The sequence below is a fragment of the Dromaius novaehollandiae genome, chromosome 25 (genome assembly GCF_036370855.1).
Source record: "Dromaius novaehollandiae isolate bDroNov1 chromosome 25, bDroNov1.hap1, whole genome shotgun sequence".
Taxonomy (NCBI): Eukaryota; Metazoa; Chordata; class Aves; order Casuariiformes; family Dromaiidae; genus Dromaius; species Dromaius novaehollandiae.
This window is the reverse complement of record NC_088122.1, coordinates 441,687-461,917: the sequence shown is the minus strand read 5'-3', so window position 1 is coordinate 461,917 and position 20,231 is coordinate 441,687. Positions and strand designations below refer to the sequence as shown.

Here is a 20,231-nt window from a genome sequence, read left to right as displayed (position 1 = left end):
AAACCTGGAGCGAGATTAAGGCTTTCCGATCTGTATGAAGCAGTCTCGCTCCCAGACCAGGGTCTGACCGTGGGCGGGGGGGCACGGCCCTTCCCAGGGACCCGCTCGGCCCTGGCTTGGCGGGTGGTTCTTGCTCAGCCCTGCAGAAACCTCAGGGTTTCCATTCTGAGGACGAGGGAGGGTTACAGAACCGGCACCACGGAACAGATCGGACCGCTAACGAGACGGGAGGCTCGGCCTAACCCTGCCTGGAAGGGAGGATGCTGCTGAGCCCAGAGCCCCGACGGCTTCCCGGGGAACGGGGCGAGGGCTCTCCCTCGAGGAAATCGGGTCCAACTCCATCGCTGTGCGAGGGCGTCAAGCGGTTTCAGCACCGTCTCTTCCTCCTCTGAGTATTTTTACCCGGTTAGCATCAACTGCCCAGGCACCCGCTGTCAGCCAGAAACGCACACGAGTTAAACCAGGGCTGATGCCCCAGCGCCAGCAGCCGGTCGGCTCTCGGTTTCTGAGCAGAGCTCCCACGGCACGGGTGGACCACGGGGACACGCCGGGGCTGCGCAGCGCTACTTCCCGAGGCAGGTTTAGCCCATCGCTGCACCTTTCCCGCAAAAACAAGCTTTTGATCAAGAGAATGAAAGCAGCAGTTTCCACAAAAAGGCCAATAGGTGACAGTAAACCAGATGGTAGTTAGCAAAAACCAAAGTCCTTCTGAAGTTTGCTGTAATGAAGTATCAGACTCTCGTGGAGCTTAAGTTATTTTGCTGTCTAAATCCCTTAAGCTCTTCCGAAAAAAACCATTTTGAGCTCTAGGCTGTGATTGTATATAAACACCTTTCCTTTTCTCTCCAGCCAAACCAATGCAAAGGGACAAGCTGAGGGTTCTTGCTCAAAGAATGGAAAAAAGAAAAAAAAACAGAATAAGCTCAGAAGCCCAGAGGAAATAAACACGAAAGGCAACATTTTTTAATAGATGGCCTGCCTTTTTCCAGCTCATTACAGGATATCAGCCATCAAGCAACAGATCCCGTCCAAGAGTTGACTTGAATTTGTTTATATTTCTTGTGATTATATTGTTCACGTTAGTACCATCCTCAAACACTGGAAAAAAATGCTCAAATGAATGAGATAAGATCTCAATTAGGCCTAGCTGGAAACCAATGCAGCTTCAGAGGCCAATAACGCACGGCCTCGGCCCCCGCCACACCGGGCCGGGTGGACGCGGGTCGCCTTACCCAGGTCCTGCAAACCAGAGCCGACGTGTCCTCACCTGCCAAACGCAGTAAATTACAGCACTAAGGCACTTACCACACTAAATACAGTGGACGATTTAACTCCTCCAGAGGGTTTTTTGCTCACTATGAACCTGAAAGCTTGCCCTGTGTTCTGAGCATCACTGCACATTTTGCCTGGAAACCCTTCCCTTCTTGCAGGAGCACTCAGCACGCATTCAGTTCAGCAAGACAGAGACGGCAGGAGCTCAGGAGGTTGGTGGCTCAAGAAAAGTTTGTATGCTTAAGCACCAGAGAAGTTAGAGCCGCGCCGATACAGTTGTTTTAATACTCTGGTGGATATCTGGATAGCTATTTTAGGATCAATGGAAAATTTGAATTGATTTCAAGTAAGTTTTTGTTCTAGAATGATTTAGACACAGCTTGTGTCTGTCAAAGCCAGGAAAACAGCTCTGCAAGGCCTGACGTGCAGCCTCTTGCAAGAATCCCTCGAGCAGTTAACCGAGGACCAAGAGGCGCCTTTGAAGAGCTGCCCTGTAGCAGAGGGGGGAGAGGAACGAGGACAGAGCGCTTCACCACAACAGGAAAGTAGCAGTTTAATAAATAATCCATCAGAGGGAGAGATTAGCCAGTTCTAAACACAATTTGAAGTAAAATAAATACATTCCATCATTAGCTTAAGAAAAAAACAAGAACAAAAAAAATACAGAAATGCACGCAATAGTAAAACTTAAACTGCAAGAGCAGAGGTACCACCACCCTTCAGCGAATGTGGGCTTGCCACATGCCTGCGCTTTTTCGAAAATAACCAGATGCCCACAGCCATTCAAGTGCAGAGAAAATAACAAAACCCAGTAAAGTAAAAAGTTACTATTTTTCAAAAATAATGGCAAAAGAGAAAGTAATGTTTTTAATGCACTGTTAAGTTTAAAAACTGATCTTGTTGCATTACTTGAACTGCCGCAATTAATACTGAAGCTGCAGAAGAAGGACAATTAAGCCAATTTTTGCCTTATGTTAGGGGCATTGCTGTTACCGACCTGAACTATAATCCACTGCAGACAAATTATGGAAATACTGATGTAACACAGCCAGGATCAGTCATTACTCAGCAGATCATGGGGATTTTAAGAAAAGGCTCTTTTAAAAAAAAGTCACATTTTGTTATAAAGTAACAAAAATTGGCAAAACTAGCTGAATACTCTGTACAGATTTTCCAGTCTCCACAGAAAATGCTGCAAAATTACCAGCCCTTCAGAATAGTGACATTCTTCATTCAGGTCCAGTAATTTCAGCCCCTCCACAGCTTGGCCCAAGTCCTTCTCCTTCACTTAAAAGGCAGAATGGTGGGTCACATCCCTACGCGTAAGGGGGAGAAGAGTTTCGTTTAAGATGGCCTCTCCCACCGAACAAGGTAAAAAATTCCAAAAACGTGGAAACAAACTGTGGCCCGCTTCCGCTGCCAGTAGCGAGTGGGGTTTTGGAGGAACGCAAGCCGTCCCGTCACCACGTGGCACCCGAGTCCCGGAGCACGGCGCCGCGCTGCCATCATCGCCCGGGCCCGACACCTGCCCCGGGCTGGACGCGCTGGGGCAACGCAGCTTCTCCAGCATGAAGTGAAAGATGACCCCCACCGGCACCGCTAAGGACAGCTACGCAAGCTCGCACCTCTGCGCCGATAACTGCGTCCAGCGTGACTTCTGCTGGTGTAACTACCACAATCGCACTCCCTTAACCTGGAGATGTGCAAGCGCAGACCAGGCAGCTGAAGAAACCAGCTGCTTCAGAGCTGGAGCCTCGCACAAACGGCCAGACTGCAGCCAAGACGCAGTAAAATAGCTTACACCTTCTGGGCCCAAGTTCAGGGACTTAGGAAGTGTTCTAAAACACTTAGATCAACTAGTAACAAACCTGAGGAATTCAAGCGTTACTGGAAACTGGGGTACCACGTCGTGACGGAAGAGGACCAAGAAGTGAAGCTTGCCTGGTTAGCTCCACGGTCCAAGGAACGAAAGGCTGAGAAGCCTCAGGCAGCAGCAGTGGTGAAAGGGAATTGGATTAGAAACACATCGGTTTCAATAAACTATTAAATAAAAGAAAGGACTCTTAAAAATATATATATAATTTATATTATATAAATTATGTCTGTCTTCTTTGTAACATTCTATTTTACCCGTGAAGTTCTGAGTGCCTCAGTGTGAATGAGGTAACGATTCAGTGTTTTGTTTCCTTTCATTTTTGTGTGAGGGACAAAAGTACTTCAGTTGATTTTCATACACAGTGTAAATAAATGAACTGGCAGATTTACTTGGTAAAGCTTCAGTTTAAAAAAAGCCATTTCTGTGAGCAGTAGAGTTGGGGTTGTTGTGCAGAAGTTTAGATGAGTGGATTTCCTTCAGGTAAGGAGTCTGCTGTGCATATACAGTACAGACTGTCCCAGGAACATTTGAAAATTTGGGGCATCACCACAATAAGCTTGAGAAAACTGGAGTCACTGTAGGTCAGTGAAACTTTTTGCTAGCTCTGTTCTCCAATCCTGCAATTAGATCTGCATAAGCAAAGCCCTGTATCATCAGATCGCCCTGGGTAACTGCCCTCCGCACAGACAAGAATCTACTCTTTCAGTTCCGATTACAGGATCCAGGTACCAGGCAAGATTAACACTAAATAAACTCAGAATTATTTCATTTCAATGGCCACCTCCAATAACTAATTGGTTCAGAAAACTGGTAAACGGACATTATGTTATTAGTTCAGCCCAGCCTAGGTAAGCAGTGATTCCAAGCTGCTAATATCCAAGGGGCTTTTAAGTGACTTACATGAAATTGCAGATCTCAGTCCATCCAAAGCTAACGTTAACCTGCCTCTCCTCTGACAAGCTCACGGAAGAGCTCAGAAGCTGAACGTGCCCTGGAGACCCCGTCTCTTCACCCTCCCGAAGCAGACGCTCCAGGAGAGGGATGAGCTGCACGGTCAGGGCAGAGCAGGGGTTTTGCTGTGATGGTCCCCATACTTGCACCTGCTGAAAATCAGGGCACTGGGATCTTCAGGGCTGTCCAGCTGGTACTTCTCATTAAATCCAGAGGCAAATGGCATTTGTGATCACTGCTGCATAGGCACAACATCAGCTGTGATTTCTCATTCACAAACAAACAAGACATTACATGACAGTACTCAGTACTCCCTTTGGCCTTTCTCTCCTAAGTTATCTGTCACAAATCCACAGATAAATGATCCCAGCCAAAGAACTAGACAGCTCTTATACATATTACACTCTGAGGCAGGACTGAGGCAGGACTATTTTTGACAATTGTATTCTCAATTCCCTTAGCAACTAATTTCTTAAGTGTTCCTAATTTGGTATTTACTTCCCCAGTGATTGCTCAATCCCATTATTTCTGATCTCACTCAAATGAGAACAACTGTTTCCTGCCCACTTCACAATACCTCTATACATCTATAAACAACAAAGCTTTCATATACATTTCTCTTCGCTTCTTCCACAACACTCAAGTTCAAGTATCTGCTTCTCTTTTTAAACTGAGCTGAACCCTGCAGCTGAGGCTGCAATTTCATTTTTCAATAAAATGAAAGCATTCATAGCAGGTTCAGAAATGCTACATGGAATCCAAACCTGTAAGTTCAAGTCAATTGTAAACATCATCAAGATCTTTTGGACTGAGCACAACAAGCTACAGTTATTATCTGGTTTTAACATCAGATGGCAGCAGTTTGAGGGAAAAAGAAAAGACAAAACAAAACAGCATGCTTTATAAAAGCGCTCAAGATAAACAGCTATTTCTCTGACCATTCTCAGGAAACTATGCTTTATCAAAGTGCTTAGCAGAGTTTAGTTGTTTCTCCAACCTCTCAAGGAACTATATTTTCTAAATAACCTTTCCAGTTCCAGAAAAGAGATTTAAAAACAAAACAAAACAAACCCCAAAACCTTTCAAGTCCCCTCTGGAGGTAACTGTAAACCAGTGTTACCTTAGTGTAATTATTCAACAAGAAAAAGAAAAAAAACCCAAGTCCAACAGAAATACAAATGTTGCCAACCATCTAAACATTTGTAATTCATACAATTGCCTTTCCATCATCTGCCCATTCTCCCTTGTGAACTAAGGACAGTCTCAGCTGCAACTTTACTCCTTAACTTTTGTTACCTTCATCACAACAGTAAAGTCTTTTTATTTTTCGTCCGAGTTTCACTTGGGCTGGAATGGACAAATTCATCAGATCCTCAAGCAATGAGGATCTACTCAAAGGTGTTGACTATAGTATCTATTCTTCATACACACACCACTTCCTCCTTAGTGTATTATCACAGTACAAGCTGCATATACTGCATAACACAGCTTTCACCCCCTCCCAGGCCTGAGAAGGTTTGCCAATTGAGCTGTAATGGGATGAGTAGCAAGTACCAATTATATAAGGGGATGGAGGCATGTAACAGATGCCTTGTTTTATTCTTGTTGGCAGATCAGTTAGTTCACATTAGAACAGAGACAAAGCTAGTTCCTTAATTTTTCACTGGCAAGTTGAGTATTTGGCAGGTCACACCATGAAGTTCAGTATTCACATACGAGAGCAGGTTTGCTTTAAAGAACTGTTCCTTCATGTAGTGCAGTTCAGTATCTCCCCTTTCCATCAGCACCAGATGATACAATTCCATTTTTGCACCAGCTGGATATATTTGGCTTGAAGGGAAACCGTTTCCCTTCTCATTAGCTGTTGATGGTATAGTCCATTACCTCATTTCTTCTCTCCCCCCACCCTCTTTCTCCCCAAACTCCAGCTGGCTAAGTCTTGTTCTTGATCTGGAATTGAGACACAAGCCAGGCTCCTCTCTCCCAACCTCATACACTACTGTCCTCGAGCAGGGGCTCCTTGCCATCCGATCCTCCAGCCTGCGGGCTGTGGGTCTGGGCTCCATTGCTATGTTTCTTGTGGCTGCCTGATCTCAGTGCAAGGTTGTGTTCTGGAATGAACAAGGCCACTAGGAGCGACAGCAGGACAGAACATGCCCCAAAGAGGAAAGGAGGCCCTGGGATAATGCTGCTCTGTAGGGCAAAACAGAGGAACAGTTAGTGCTGTATGCGTACTGACGGAAGGTGACTGACAAACTGAATGATAAAGCTGAATGCGTTACCTCATCTGTAGGGTTGGCCATGTTGGGTTTTGGAGCTTTACCTAAAGTTTCCACCTCAGCCATTTCATTCAACTCCACATGAAAGAGATAGAAGACAAAGCCGTAGAGAGCTGGCCCCAGTCCATTACATAGACCCCGAATTCCAGTGATCATCCCTTGAACTACACCTGGGGACAGTGAGGAAAGAAAGATAAGCCTCTAGCTTTCTGGAAAAAAAAAAAACAACTCATTTTATTCAAAGATACTTCTGTTTGAAAACAGGATCAAACATTTAGATCTGGATTGACATGTGCTCTACAGATGAGGTGGTTAGCTGGTGATTAGCTCAACTTAATAACAGGTTTTACAAACTCAGTAATGCTGGGCTGGCTTGCTACTTTCTAGAATAAACTGAGCATGGGCACACCATGCAACAGCTTCCAACTGAACTGAAGTTTAAGGCAGCTAAGGCAGCCAAACCTGAGGATTCTCTGTTAAATCGTAAATCAGACAAATGATTAAACAACAGCCCGCTCTCTACTTTGAGCAGGCAACATTTAACATTTGTCTATGTGAATAATTTAAGAATCTCCTCCCAAAGCATCAGGTATGGTCAAAGACAAGATAGCGTCAATACCACTGAGAATAAAGATATACTTATTAGTTGACACAGATATTGTTACAGCTCTTCCCTTCCCCACCAGTGCTAACAATCAAAACATTTCTCAGCCTGAATTCCTGCTTAGATGAACTAACCCATGAGACAAATCGGTAACTCTGACTTACCCTGTTGGTCAGGGTCAGCATTTCTAGACACCATGGCACTAATGGCTGGGAACGTGATACTAGACATAGCAGCCACAGCTCCTGCTGCCCACATCATCCTTAGTAGGGAGAGAGGCAGAAATTAGAAGGCAGGATCCCAAAGGATCAGTTACAGACCAATACTGAACAGCAGACAAGCATCTCCCTCTGGCGGGGGACAGAGAGCGCATCACAGAGCCACAGAGGTACCGAGGAAGAAGAAACCTGCCAGCTCTATCAAACAAACGTTGGCAAACTCTTACCAAGGCTGTGATCCGAAGCCATACCAGGCAAGCTGCAGGATCTGGAAGCCTAATCCCAATAAGATGGTGTTTTTGTTTCCTATTGAACGCATAAGAATTCCCAACACTACTGTCTGGAAATAAAAGAAAAAATTTTTTTTTTCAAATGACTGCAGAGAAAGATGACAACACCGCAAGAGAAGATGACAGCAATTAGAGGGAACTCTTGCCACTGTAAGACTGTTCTATCACGCACACTTTCCTCCATAGCCGACAAAGCATTTTGATAAGGCTTCACAAGAACCACAAAATGTGGCTAGTGATAAAAGCTTTAATTCATTTCTGGTCAGTTGTGGCTCATCAAATCAGAACTCTATTAATTCTCAAACTGTCCTCTGAGAATTTAATTCCAATGGTACACTACATAAAATGCTTGCTTCTTTCTATCATCTCTAACTCTTTTGTACCATCTTCATCCATGCCTTTGCTCACTATTTAAGTGCAGAACCATTTTTCCATATAAATGCTGCAAACTTCTCTTTCTACTCGCAAGAGTTAGTTACACCAGGACTATGCAGAAATGCAGGAGGGACCTGCAATAGCAACCCTGGCTCTAATTGAGGGTAGGAAAGACAGGATTACGTAAATAAGCGTTCTGTTAGAAACTGGCACTTCCCTTTCTAGGGTAATCAGAGCACAGCCTATGGAGTTTTACAGAGCAACGCGAGGATGCTCAAGATGCAGAAATTTACCAGTTTGTTATTCAACAAAGAGCTACATTCAAAAGATAAGAACACAGGGACCTTAGCTACCTATGCGTGGAAATGATGCTGTTTAAGTCACCATTCCAGCCCTGATTATCAAAAATGTAGGGCATTCTTACAACCAGACTGCCAGATTATACACAGAAACTCCTCACCTGGGCCAGTATAGAGAGAATTCCAACTACACCAATAAAGGCTGCTACAGTCTCCGAGGAAAAACCAATGACCTGTGAAAATACCAGAAAGGGATTTCTCAGGCAAAAGATTTGCATCATATGAGAGAAACCACTCAATTAGAGAGTCAATAATGTTTATTGACATTGCTTATCAGGTGCTTAAACATTAATCACCTGTACCTCCCACCACCTCATTGCTGCCACAGGAATAAAATGGAATATTTTCCACTGGCTGAAGTAGTAGCTTTAAATCAATGGGTACACCTTAAATTCCTGAAAGTGTCAGAGCCAAGATGGACAGGTAGACAGCTAGCAAAAAGCAAGGGTCCTGGCAACATCTATGAAGTGGTCACTAAGCTCCTGTACTTTTTACAAAAGCTGGAATATGTCACTATTTCTTAGAGCTTCAACTTTACTGAAGTTATTGGCCAAGATCAGCTTTTCCAGCACATGCAACTAAGATAATATTTTTAGACCAGGGTTTTTGCATTCAGAGCCCTTCTCTATTGCAAGAGGCTGACCTGTCGCAGGTACAGGAAGAAGCTGGAGTACTGGCCAGCTTCAGGAAGGTAGGAGAGAAAGACGGTGATACAGATGAGTAGCACTGTAGAATCCTGACCCACTTTCCGCAGGGACTGTAGAAAAGGAAAGAAAAAGAGAAGGTAATATCCTTAAATATTTTCCAGGTATAGAGAATGGAAAACTGAAGTACTCGCTGCAGGAAGCGGGACAAGCCTGACAATCAGCAATACCAAACACTTCTACCTTGAACAGCTGTCATACCTATTGCAGCAAGAACTGTTGCCACTGCTGTGTGAGGTTTCTGCAACCACCTCTCAAGAGAATGCACCTACAGCAGCAACTCCACTAATACACCCGCAAAGCTAACTCGCCACAAGACAGGCATAACGTTGGCTTCTTTGTCCCAGCTAAATTCACAGTTACTCCAATCTTAATGAAATTCCCTTCATTCCCATTCATATCATCCACATTCTCATGCATTTTAATCACCAACTTAGATATAAGAAGTGAATTTTGCTGATCAAAAGCATTTCCTCCCCTTCCCTGCAGACTGCCAACATAACCTCTCCAGCAAGCAAAGGTGAGAGAAAACTCACCTTTAGAACACCATTAACACCATTAGAAAGGGTCTTGAAAAGCCAGCAACACACAAGGCTGCTCTTGACACAGTACTACTGCTAGGTAATGAAACTCATATTCAAGCAATTGGTACCTCTCCACCAAGAGACGATCTTGCTTCCAGGACACTTGAAGCTGGTTTTAGAAGTTATGTAGCTATATTAAAAGTCAGAAGCTGCTAGACAGATTTTTGATAAGTACAGCTTGTTATCAGTTGGACACTGCACCTTTGACAGGGTTAATCACAATGCATCTTTCTTTTAAGAGAAAAGAGCAGAACTAAAGCAAACATAAGCATTACCCGTGTGCAGAAAACAAACAGCAGCAAGATTACTTACAGCAAATGGGTCTGCTTGCTCCCAAGAGATGGGAGCTCCCCAGGAGACTGGGCGCATCTCTTCAGGCAGAGATTCTGGCACAGCCAGCAAGATGAAACCAATATCCAGCAAAGCAACACCTGAAGCTAGCACAACCACCAGCGTATCACCGTAGGCTTGGGAAAGGTATGCACCGATTGCTGGACTTGTGACCAGACTGGCAGCAAACGTGGCTGACACCTGGAAGCACAAAACATTAATCGGGCTCTAGCAAGACACTGTTTTTCTCCTCCAGAGTAATCCAAGGGTATCGGTTTCACCACCTCTGAGGGGGATGACCCAGGTGGACAGGGCCTCCTGTACATCGGAAGATGACACGCCCTCCTCTTGGTACAATCTAGGCTAAGTTCTAGCACAGGAAAATTTAAGCTATCCTAACAATTCATAAATGATACTTTCAGTAACCCTATAGAAAGGGCAGGACCACAAGCTAGTCATATACATACTGGATATATACATACAGCTGGAATTCAGATCTCAGAAATCAGCCTTCTCTCAGTGCTAAGTCAAGAATAGAAGCAGGAACAAGAGAGACTGTTGTCTATGAAGTGCACATCTTTTCACTGATACTGTCCTAAGGCTCCCACCCTAATTTTATACCTCTCCTAACTGTGAAGCCCCAGATATTTCCTTCAAGGGACAAGCCAGTTATTCAGCTCCTTACCAAGCCATATGCTGTGCTGCGTTCATGCTCCTGTGTGATATCAGCAACATAGGCAAAAATCACAGAAAAGGTGACAGCAAAGACTCCAGACATGGAAATGACAGCAAAATACCACCTGGAACAGGAGTTGCCAAAGGTAAAGTTAGAGACCAACCACATGGCAGAGTCTACACCTGCTGAATTAGAACCCTCTCCCATATTCTTCCTTCACTCTATATTCTTTAATTGCATCACAAAGTGCCCAAAAACACTGAACTTCAGTCTTGTGGCTCATGAGTTTTATTTTCATACACAGCAAGGAAATGTTAACGTGCCTTAATAGTGATAACATACTTATCAGGAGAACAGACACTAGGAGAAGTATGAAAAATTTTTTTCTTCCTGGAGCTGAACCATCTGGTAGAACAGGACAGGTAAATTAGTTTCTAGGCTGATGAAAGGGTACGTCCTCAGGCTCCTTTTCCACTGGACAAGACACTTCCCTCTCATCCCCAAATGCAACACCAGCAAATCCTCCATCATTCACCTTCATGCTAAATCCTCTCCTTAGAAGCCCTCAGCTATGACAAGAGTAAACTCACCATGGACTGATCTTCATAAGGGGAATTGGCGCACACGTGAAGAACACAGTGAGGAGGAGGAAGGATTTCCTGCCCCAAACATCAGAGAGAGCACCTATCAGCGGGGCACTTAGAAAAGAAAGCAGGCCCTAAGACAAGACAGACAAGATCACAGAGAGAAATTCCTCAGTCAAACTCAGACTGTCAATAGCGAGAGCTTTTGGTAACACTGTCCAAAGATAAAGTGTGAGGAGGCAATCCACTCCTATTTTCTACCAGCAGGAAATGTTACCTAAACACAACAGTTCATTAAACTGCTGATGTCCTTTTACTGAGAAAATCTCGGTCAGCTCAGCACTGCTAAATACTCCAGTCGTTTCCCTTTCTCTGCAACTGCTTGGCCTGCAGCTGTGGTCTTCCCAGGCAGGCTTGTGCAGCAGGGAGTTGCCCTGCCAGTACCTAAAAAGATGTTGGCATAGCTCCATCACATTAACATCTGCTACAGTTCTAGGGAAAGCTCGCTCTTTTAGATGGAGACAAGAGAGACCTGAACAGATGCCAAGGTCATAATGTCTTTCAAACCATGCAATGAGTTTCAAACTGTGACAGACAGGTAAGAACCTTTAAGTGTATATGGGAGTGCTCAAGTCACATCAAAGGAAACCTCACTGAAGCCATTTTTGGGGAACCGCTTGCTAGAGCCAAGGCTTAACAATTAGTTTTGCCATGCTCCCTTGAGTCAGAATGCATGACCATTGCTCTTTAGCTACAGTTGCCTCAAATCCTGGTCTGGAAATGCTGGTCTAGTCCAAAGTCACTACACTCACTCACCGTACCACAGCATACTCCCTACTGCTACGTGGGAACAGCCCACTCTTCAGGCCACCAGTTTCAATTTCTATTACTGAAAAGTTCAGATGTCATGAATATTTTGTTTTGTTACTCTCCAGAATGTGGTTACAAGGCCAATCTCAGACTGATTAAAAATATTTTCAGCTGAAATAAACACAGCTGTGATGGCACACTTAGTACTAGTTAGTAAGATCTGCTATGCAAGCAACCCAATTTTTATGCTCTGTCAGTTCTCCGTTTTCCATTGAGTTTGCCAGTGGGCTCCCCATACTGAAATACAGGCATTTATCTGTCAAATATTGGTTTATTTCAGCAAGTGACATGGATTATAATGGCTTGTCATTTCTTGCAATGATTTCAGGTTGAAATGAAAGCCCACACACTGATTAGACTTGTCTATTGCATGTGTCTGTAAAGCCAGAAGAGATATTCCTTACCTTGACTCCATGAATCAGGCCATTCATCAAGAACGTATGCTGAGGAAAAGTCTGGTGTAACACCTAGAAAAAATAAAGCCAGCAATTTTTACAAAATCTCCATTAAGTTCTGCAAGCACCTGACAGTTAAATGCCTATAAGAGCACAACACAGGGAAAATGGAAGTACACTACAGACAATTCCACTGCTATACTCACATAAGGAATTCACCTCATCTCTCCACCACAGGCAGCCACTTTCCCTAATACATCTCAGGCCTATAAATTATTCCACTATGCTTGGGTCAGGGTGAGCTCACAGACATATTTTCACAAGGCTGAGATAATTTGATACATGCCTTTCTCCGTCCCTGTCCCATCTGGTTTCCCCCGTTTTTACTTCATGTAACCACATAACTTTTCTGTTCCTCCCTCTCACTTTTGTACCCTCTCTACACTTGATTTGCATTTTACACTAGTAAGCATATTTCCAAAGGCCTTTGTATAAACAAAGACTCCTTTTGTGTAGTTACCTAGATATCAGGTCAAAAATATGCATGGCACATTAGACTTTAATGTGAGCTGGCATACCAACACCAGAAAATAAATAAATAAATAAATAAATAAGAGAGAGAGAGAGAGAGAGAGAGAGAGAGAGAGAGAGAGAGAGAGAGAGAGAGGGAGAGAGAGAAAGAAAATGAATTCTTCCTGAAGTTGCCAAATTGAAAGTTTCCAGCTCCTTAACTAAAGACAAATATCTGAAATGAGATTTCTAGTTCCTTTAATAACGCTAACCCTCTGTGCTTAACTTCATTGTGAAGTTCGTTTTGCTGCCTGCGTTAATCATAACTCTTGTCAAGTCCTGAATGAGTTACTGATGGGACCTTTTATAAACAGCATGACGTGGTGTGGTCAATAATTGCAGGGAAGTTACCTCTGCGTTTTGATACCTCAGGAAACGATGCTGGTAGTTCAACAAAAGGCTGCTTTATCCCTAAATAAACCGATAGTGAACACATACTCCTGTATAGGGCAAAAGGAGCAGTCTTTGGATAAAAAAGTCAAAGCCTTACTCATCTTTCATTCATTAAGATCCCCTATGTTTTTTTTTTTTTTTTTTTTTAAATCCCCTCCTAACCCCCCCCCCCCAAAAAAAATCCAGTAAGTCATAGTAAATTACTAGTAAATTCTAGTACTTTCAAGTCAGGTCTTTCAGTCTTGACTTCTTGAAATCCTGCAAAAACTTTCAAAAATGTAACTTATGTTTTAATGAGTTAAAAACAGCAATAACTTAAAAAATTGCAAAGCTCCATAAGAAATTGCTGTAAATCCGGCTTCTTCACACAGAAAAGTTTTCAGGTACAAAGCATTACATCTTGGTTTCTACTTCTTACACTTCAAACTCAGAAAGCCTATATTAAGATCTTTACCCTCAGCATCGTGAGGGGACCCCTAGTCTGCAAGAGCCAGTACTCCCCAGGAGACTTACTCACCGTTAACATAGGAGTGGTCAGCAACCCCCAGGCAAAAAACTCCAGGAAAATAACCACTACGGCATGGTACACACTGGGTTCTCCAATCCCCTGTCGCTGTAAAACAAAGTTCCGTAAGTAACAACACGTGAATCCTGATCTGCTACAGATTTAAGACTTGTGACGTGGCCGGATGCTGAAGTGTGAACTCTGACCTAAGCGCTTCCCGAGACGATTCACGGCTGCGTAGCGTAGGTGAGCTCGTGCTGCAGCACCTTTCCTACCGGGGACTACCAACGTACATCTCTTCCATCAAGCTAATCATTTCCAATTTTTTTCCTCCAAGAACTTCATAGCTTCAATAACATTAACCTTTACTTGAAAGGTGACAGAACATGCCATCCTTTCAGTCCTCACCTTCAGGACTTTGAGAGGAAACACCTAACTACTTTGTGTATTTTGACAGCAGTGTATGCAATACCAACAGCACCCCCATCTCCCCCCCCCCCCCCAAAAAAAAAAAAAAAAAAAAAAAAAAAAAAAAAAAAAAAAAAGATTCTGGGAGTTTGGAAAGGCAGTTTTGCTCCTCAGTGCTGACTCCATGCATCCAGCATGGTAGGAAAGGCACAGTCATTAGATCAGCTAAAAAAACCCTCAAGGCCTCACTTATCTTTCTTTCATTAAAGATTTCTCATAGCACTCTTAGGGTAACATTTGTTCTGTCACTTTTCTCAGTGCCAAATCTCAGATGCTAGCCCAGAAGGTTTTTTCTTGCCACGCATGCAGAACACACCTGCAAATTCACAAGTTCACAAATAAAACACATCACAAGGCACTGAAGGAAAGTACACAAGTTTCAGCTGACTCACATCAGGGAACTGCACGGACCAAACGTGCACAATGTGCTTTTCCACAAAACCCAGTTTCTTAGCGTTGGCAAACCATATGATTTGAACACACCAAAAAGTGTAGACCAACCCCGATACATTATTAGCCAAACCACTTGAGATGCCTGTGATCCCAGCAACTTAGCTCCCAATGACTTGAAGAATATCAAAAGTTAAAAACCTTCTGTTAGCTGCACAAACGTCGAATCCAAACGAATATTGGGTTTGGTACAGGAAACCTCAAATCTACAGGTATATGTCTTCTAGGCTAAGAGAATGGACTTTTGTTTTAATTTCCTCACAGCTGACTAAAATTTCTACAGTATGCTGTTGATATATGAATTATTTATTGGATCAGACCAAAGACATATCTATCCCAGTATTCTCCTGTCAACCTTCGCTATTAACACATACTTAGGGACAAGAACTCAAGGAACTTGGCATATGAAGAATAACCTTTTATCCAGTCACATCCTCCCAGGTTTTAAGAGAGTAATATCGCATTTCGGATAACTAATACACCTATAAGTTTATTGGAAATAGGAGAAAAGGCAACACGAAAAGTTATTCTACTGAAACCTTGTTTACACTCATAGATTATTATAAAATTGCCTCCCACAGACTTGGTGCAAGTATGCTGAGAAAAACAAAAACAAATTCAGAGCATCAACACAAGAGGCACCCTACCCAGAGGAAATACGGTCACTAGTTGAAGTCAGTTTTATTGCATGCAAACAAAATAATGCTTTGTAGCAGAAGAAGGCAGCTCAAGGTGGCATGAAGCCAGTAATTAAGAACACAGATATCATTATCCATCTTGCTCCACTGGCATAAGAGCGTCTCCCCCAGAAGCGAGGAGTCCTCTCCCCTTGCTTTTAGCATCCCTTTTTAAACCCTCTCAAGCAGATAAACATTTCTATTACTTGACTGCAACAAAATTTTTCTGTAGCTCAGGTTATATATCCTGATCAAAAGCACTAGCAAAGGTACGAGTCTGCGCAACAAGCAACGCTCATCATATAATTATTTAAGCTGCCTATAACACAATTGGCAATAAGATGTTGCATTAGGCCCTTTCCACAGTTCAGGTTGAATTGTATAATTACCAAGACAGGGGAAAATAGTTAACTATTGTGTTAATTACATGTTTTCTTCAATGCAGGTGCTGCAAGCTCCCCTTTCTGGTCTGCCATTGACAGAGAGCTGCCTCCTAAAAATACTAAAGCCTGTGGTCAGCTAACTCAGAGGATGTAGAATCTGGGACTTAACACCAGGAGTACGTGCTTCACCCACCAAAGCCATTGCTGTAAATCTGTTAGTAGCAGACTGTTGTAGTCCTTAGTAAGGCCTTAGCTGGGGTTCCACCAAACACTTATATGTATTAAGTCAGCATGGCACATGGTTTTAACCCCTTTCCTATACAAGTGTTTTAAAGTATTTCTATTCATGCTGAATGCAGTTGCAGAACATGTCGGTCTGCTGCCTGGCATACTTTTAATTTTGAAAACATTAAATATTGTTACAAATGCCAAACACAGATGGGATCTTGGGCATTTAATGGAATATGAACTTACTGAGCTTTATAGAAAAGCTGTTTTATATTTAAGGCCTTGTCTAATGAAACAGAAAGCCTCTATATTCTATTTTACACCTTCTGACGATGCCTTCTCCTTCTACATGACCAATTTTACACTAAACAGCTTCTCTGACACCACAAGTGAAAATATTGAGGGTCACACAGGAAAAAATTAAACTCACTTTAGAGAACTGACATCATACACTGATGCCAATTTTCTTGTTTTGACTACTTATGTGGACTGTTAATAGTCAGACATGGCAACAGCACGACAGTTAACATCTCACTGGCTTCTAATGCTGCTTCATTGCACTGGAATCCCATCCTGCATACTTAGTTTTTGTTTGCAGAAATACTCAGTTCCCGCTGCAGTTCACCTACAGATCACTGTGCTAATCAGATGTTTGGAGCACTGCGCATTTACTAATGGTGAAAATTTAACAATTGCCATTAATCAGTAAACCTTTGAGTTGCAGACCGCTCAGCCTAAGCAGCGGAAGCTAAACTGGCTTATAACAGCCAATCTCTCTTTATGGAACAGGTGCATGTGAAGTCCAGATCTGACCTGTTTGCAGCTTTACGTCACTCCTTCCACTTTGTCCGTCATCTTATTGTGTTAGACTCCTTAAACAATTTAGAATAGTTAATCTCCTTTAGAGTACGCGGACAGCCCACCAAATCACTCTGCTGGAGGATGCAAAGCTGCCACAGCAAACTATAAACGTAACGCTAGGAGACTGCAGGACAGGTCAACGCTTCCTGGCTGGAGCTGCTTTCTCCCAAGAGAACAAGCATGCTGGGAGAGAGCTTGCAACCGTCTTAAGCTCAGGTGCAGCTACTTCAAAGCTGTCTTTGTACTAGAGAAAAGGCTGTAATTTGCACCGTAGTTATATAGTAGCAATGCCTGTCACTTCTCGCAAGGCTGTTCTTTTCCCACACTAAGAACTCTTCTCCAACGAGGTAAATATTTTACCGAGATTTGAAGGTGGGCTGTCATGCTCAAAGTGAGCATTAAATGACAGCATTAACACCTCAAGTACTTGCACCTGGAGGAATTTGGAAACAGACAGACAGGCCTATCTCGAGCATGACAGCTTCGGACCACACTGCACAGCTCCACAGACGGCAAGCCGCGCTCAGCCACATTCGAGGGAGCTCCGCAGCCCCGAGACCTTGGCAACAGGCACAGGAGCTCCCGGCAGGTGCTGGAGCCGGCTGGGGCACTGCCTGCCCCTGGCTGCAGCCCAGGCTCCAGAGTGCAGCGCGGTCGCTGAGGTTGCCGCCGCTTGGCACCCCAACTTTGCCTCCCCTGCGCCCACCCTGCCCCTCTTTCCCTCTACGTCCCCAGCACCGGGCCCCTTCGTCTTCTGCTTTCCCTGGCCCAGAACCCCCACACTAGCCCCCCACCTTCTTTCTGGCGCCCCACACCAGCTCTCCAACCAGCCCCTCACATCCTCCACTCCTGTGCCATGACACTGTGCCCCACGCTCCAGCCCCACCGGCCTCAGAGGTCCCCCCTCTGCATCCCATGCATCCGCTCACCCCGTGGCCCCCACAACCCCACCCTCTGCCCCACACTCCTGCCCACCCTGCGGCCCACTCAGCCCCCACCCCGTCCCCCAGCCTTAGAACACCACGCTCCCTGCACGCCTGCCACCCCACAGCCCCCTTAACCCCCATCCCATAGCCCTCCACGCTGCACCCCACGGCCCCCCCCAGCTCCTAGCACTGCCCCACAGCCCCGGCCCCCAACCTCCCCCACTGCACTCCACACCCCTGCACGTCCCCGGGCCCAGCGCTGCCCCCGGGCCCCCAGCGCCCCCGCACCCCAGCACTGCCCGGCCCCCCGGCGCCCCCCACAGCGGCGCAGGCCTCGGCAGCTGACGCCCCGCCGCCCGCTCACGCCCCGCCGCCGCTCACGCTGGCCCCGTCGCGGATGACGATCTTCTTGGCCAGCAGGACGCTGCGGTTGAGCCGCTTCTTCTTCTTCTTCTCGCCGGTCATGGCGCCGCCGGGCCGCTGCCGTTACCCGGGCTCCGCGGCTGCCCCATCCTCCCCGCGGCGGGCCGCGCCGAGCCCGGGCCCGGGCAGGGGCAGGCGCCGGGCCCGGGGGTGGCCGGGCGCTCGGTCGGCGCCGCCGGGCGACGGTGGCGGGGCCCGGCCTGGCGGCGGGCGGGGGAGGGGCGGGGCAGCCCGGCCCGGCCGCCCGCGCCGCGACGGCACGTCACGCGCCCGCCCCCGTCGCCCGGACGACGGGGCTGACGGGCACTGCCAGGGCCCTATCGCCGCGCTCTCCGCATCGCGCGCCGCTCGCCCACGCCTCATTGGCTGCTCCGCTCCCTCCCGACCGGCCGCTCCGGCCTTCTGATTGGGTGAGAAGGTCGGAGGGGCGGGACGGGGCGGAGGGGCCGGGGAGCCGCTTCCAGCGGCCTGGCGGGGCGCGCCGGCGCGGTCATGGGACGCGGCCGCGGGCGGCGCGCGGCATCATGGGAAGTGCCGCTCCTCAGCCGAGCGGCGCCTCCTCCCGGGGCCGTTGTGGCGGGCGCGGTGCATGCTAGGTTATGTCTGTCCTCCCAGGCCTCGCCGCGGCGCATGCTGGGATATGTCTGTCCTCCCGGGCCGCGGTGCCTGCTGGGATATGTCGGTCCTCCCGGGCCTCGCCGCGGTGCATGCTGGGGGACGCCCGTCCTCCCTGGCCGCCGGCGCTGTTTCGGCCCGCAGCGTTCCGGTGGCCGGAGCAGCTCGGCCCCCGCGGAGGAGCAGCGCGGCTCGCTGCCCGCGGGTTCCCGGGGAGCCGGGCTGGTTTTGGCTGCTGCCGGGGGACGCTGTCCTTGTGGGAAGGGGCCGCGGGCGGAGGAGAGGAGAGGAGAGGAGAGGAGAGGGGTCGGGCAGCGCTGAGCCGGGCTCCTGCCGGCTTGCTGCCTGGAGTGACTAATTGTTCTGTATTAAAATTAGCAGCTGACGGCGGAGCTCGCCGCTGGGAACGTGCCCCGCGCGTGAGTCAGCGGCGGTGACGGGTGCGCTGTACCTCGGCTCCGCTGGCCCCCTCACCGGAGGTTTGCGCGCTGCCGACCTGGGCGGCCGCAGGGCCTGCTCCAGCCCCCTCCGAAACCCCGTCGCTGGGTTTCCTGCGGGCTCTGCCGGCTCTGGCCGTCTGGGAGAGCAGGGAGCTGTGTTTAAGAGCCTGGTGGGCTGGGTCTGCTGCGGCCTGTTCCCTCCAGACCCACCATCTCCCGTGGCTTCTCCAGCACCTTCTCTCAGTTGTTTACCAACAACGTTACCTCTGGGAGAGCACCTGGAAGTAAATCAGGGCCACAGGGGCACGGAGAAGGGGATTTGGGCTCCATGTATCACAGGCTCAGCCAGCCCTTATGGAAGATGAGCACTGCATCCGCTCCCCCATCCCCACATTAAAGACACCTGATCTGGCCCAGAACAGCACTGGCCAGATGGGTGAAATCTAACGCTGCCGGGGACGCCCAGAGCTGCCCTGCCCCAGCTGGGGCGCGCTGATCACCATCTAATCCGGGTGTCTGCCCCCATCCCGGGGCTGGGGCGCACTGCTGGGTGGATGTGCTCCCAGCCCTCCCCGGGGGCTGGGGGGGCTGGGGCGCAGCAAGGGCAGGGTGTAGGGTTACAGGCCCCCAGGGCACCCCTGCCCCTCGCTGGGTATCCCTTTTCAGCATGCTCGCTTTGCATCAAGCAACTGGCTTTGAAGCATCAGCACTCTGGAGGGATTAAGGTTTCACAAAGGGCTAAACTCTGCATCCCTGCAAGACTTCTGGAGCAGAGGGGGAAGCTCCCCGCTTGTGCACACGCCTTTCAGTACTTGTAGCAATTGCTCTGTGGGATTCACGGAGCCAAAGGAAGAATGTAAGAGACTGGGGAAGAAACCGATCCTGCTAGAGCATCAGTTCTCTTAGGTACCCCCAAGCCCCCAGG

The 20,231-nt window shown here is 47.0% G+C and overlaps 1 protein-coding gene across 2 annotated transcripts; it reads right to left on the bottom strand.

The window, feature by feature from the left end:
* Positions 1–1,800: 1,800 nt before the first annotated feature.
* Positions 1,801–18,482, bottom strand: LOC112988058 (hippocampus abundant transcript 1 protein-like). Of its 2 annotated transcripts, XM_064497512.1 has the most exons (12): positions 18,210–18,482; positions 13,848–13,943; positions 12,377–12,439; positions 11,109–11,236; positions 10,528–10,642; positions 9,825–10,043; positions 8,868–8,981; positions 8,326–8,397; positions 7,428–7,540; positions 7,147–7,244; positions 6,382–6,548; positions 1,801–6,292 (listed from the first exon to the last, which is right to left on the bottom strand). In XM_064497512.1, the coding sequence occupies exons 1-12, from the start codon at positions 18,291–18,293 to the stop codon at positions 6,089–6,091; spliced, it is 1,473 nt and encodes a 490-aa protein (XP_064353582.1). In that variant the 5' UTR covers positions 18,294–18,482; the 3' UTR covers positions 1,801–6,088. The 2 variants fall into 2 exon arrangements, with proteins under 2 accessions (XP_064353582.1, XP_064353583.1); XM_064497513.1 differs by lacking the exon at positions 8,868–8,981.
* Between the last annotated feature and the right edge of the window lie 1,749 nt (positions 18,483–20,231).

What these genes read in the sequence shown, in the direction of transcription:
- LOC112988058 (XM_064497512.1), bottom strand. Translation starts at nt 18,293, where the DNA reads ATGACCGGCGAGAAGAAGAAGAAGAAGCGGCTCAACCGCAGCGTCCTG. An exon ending in TCATCCGCGACGGGGCCAGC is followed by an intron (nt 13,944 to 18,209) that starts GTGAGCGGCGGC and finishes TTTGTTTTACAG; the next exon opens with CGACAGGGGATTGGAGAACC. An exon ending in TGCTGACCCTGACCAACAGG is followed by an intron (nt 6,549 to 7,146) that starts GTAAGTCAGAGT and finishes CACTGTCCCCAG; the next exon opens with GTGTAGTTCAAGGGATGATC.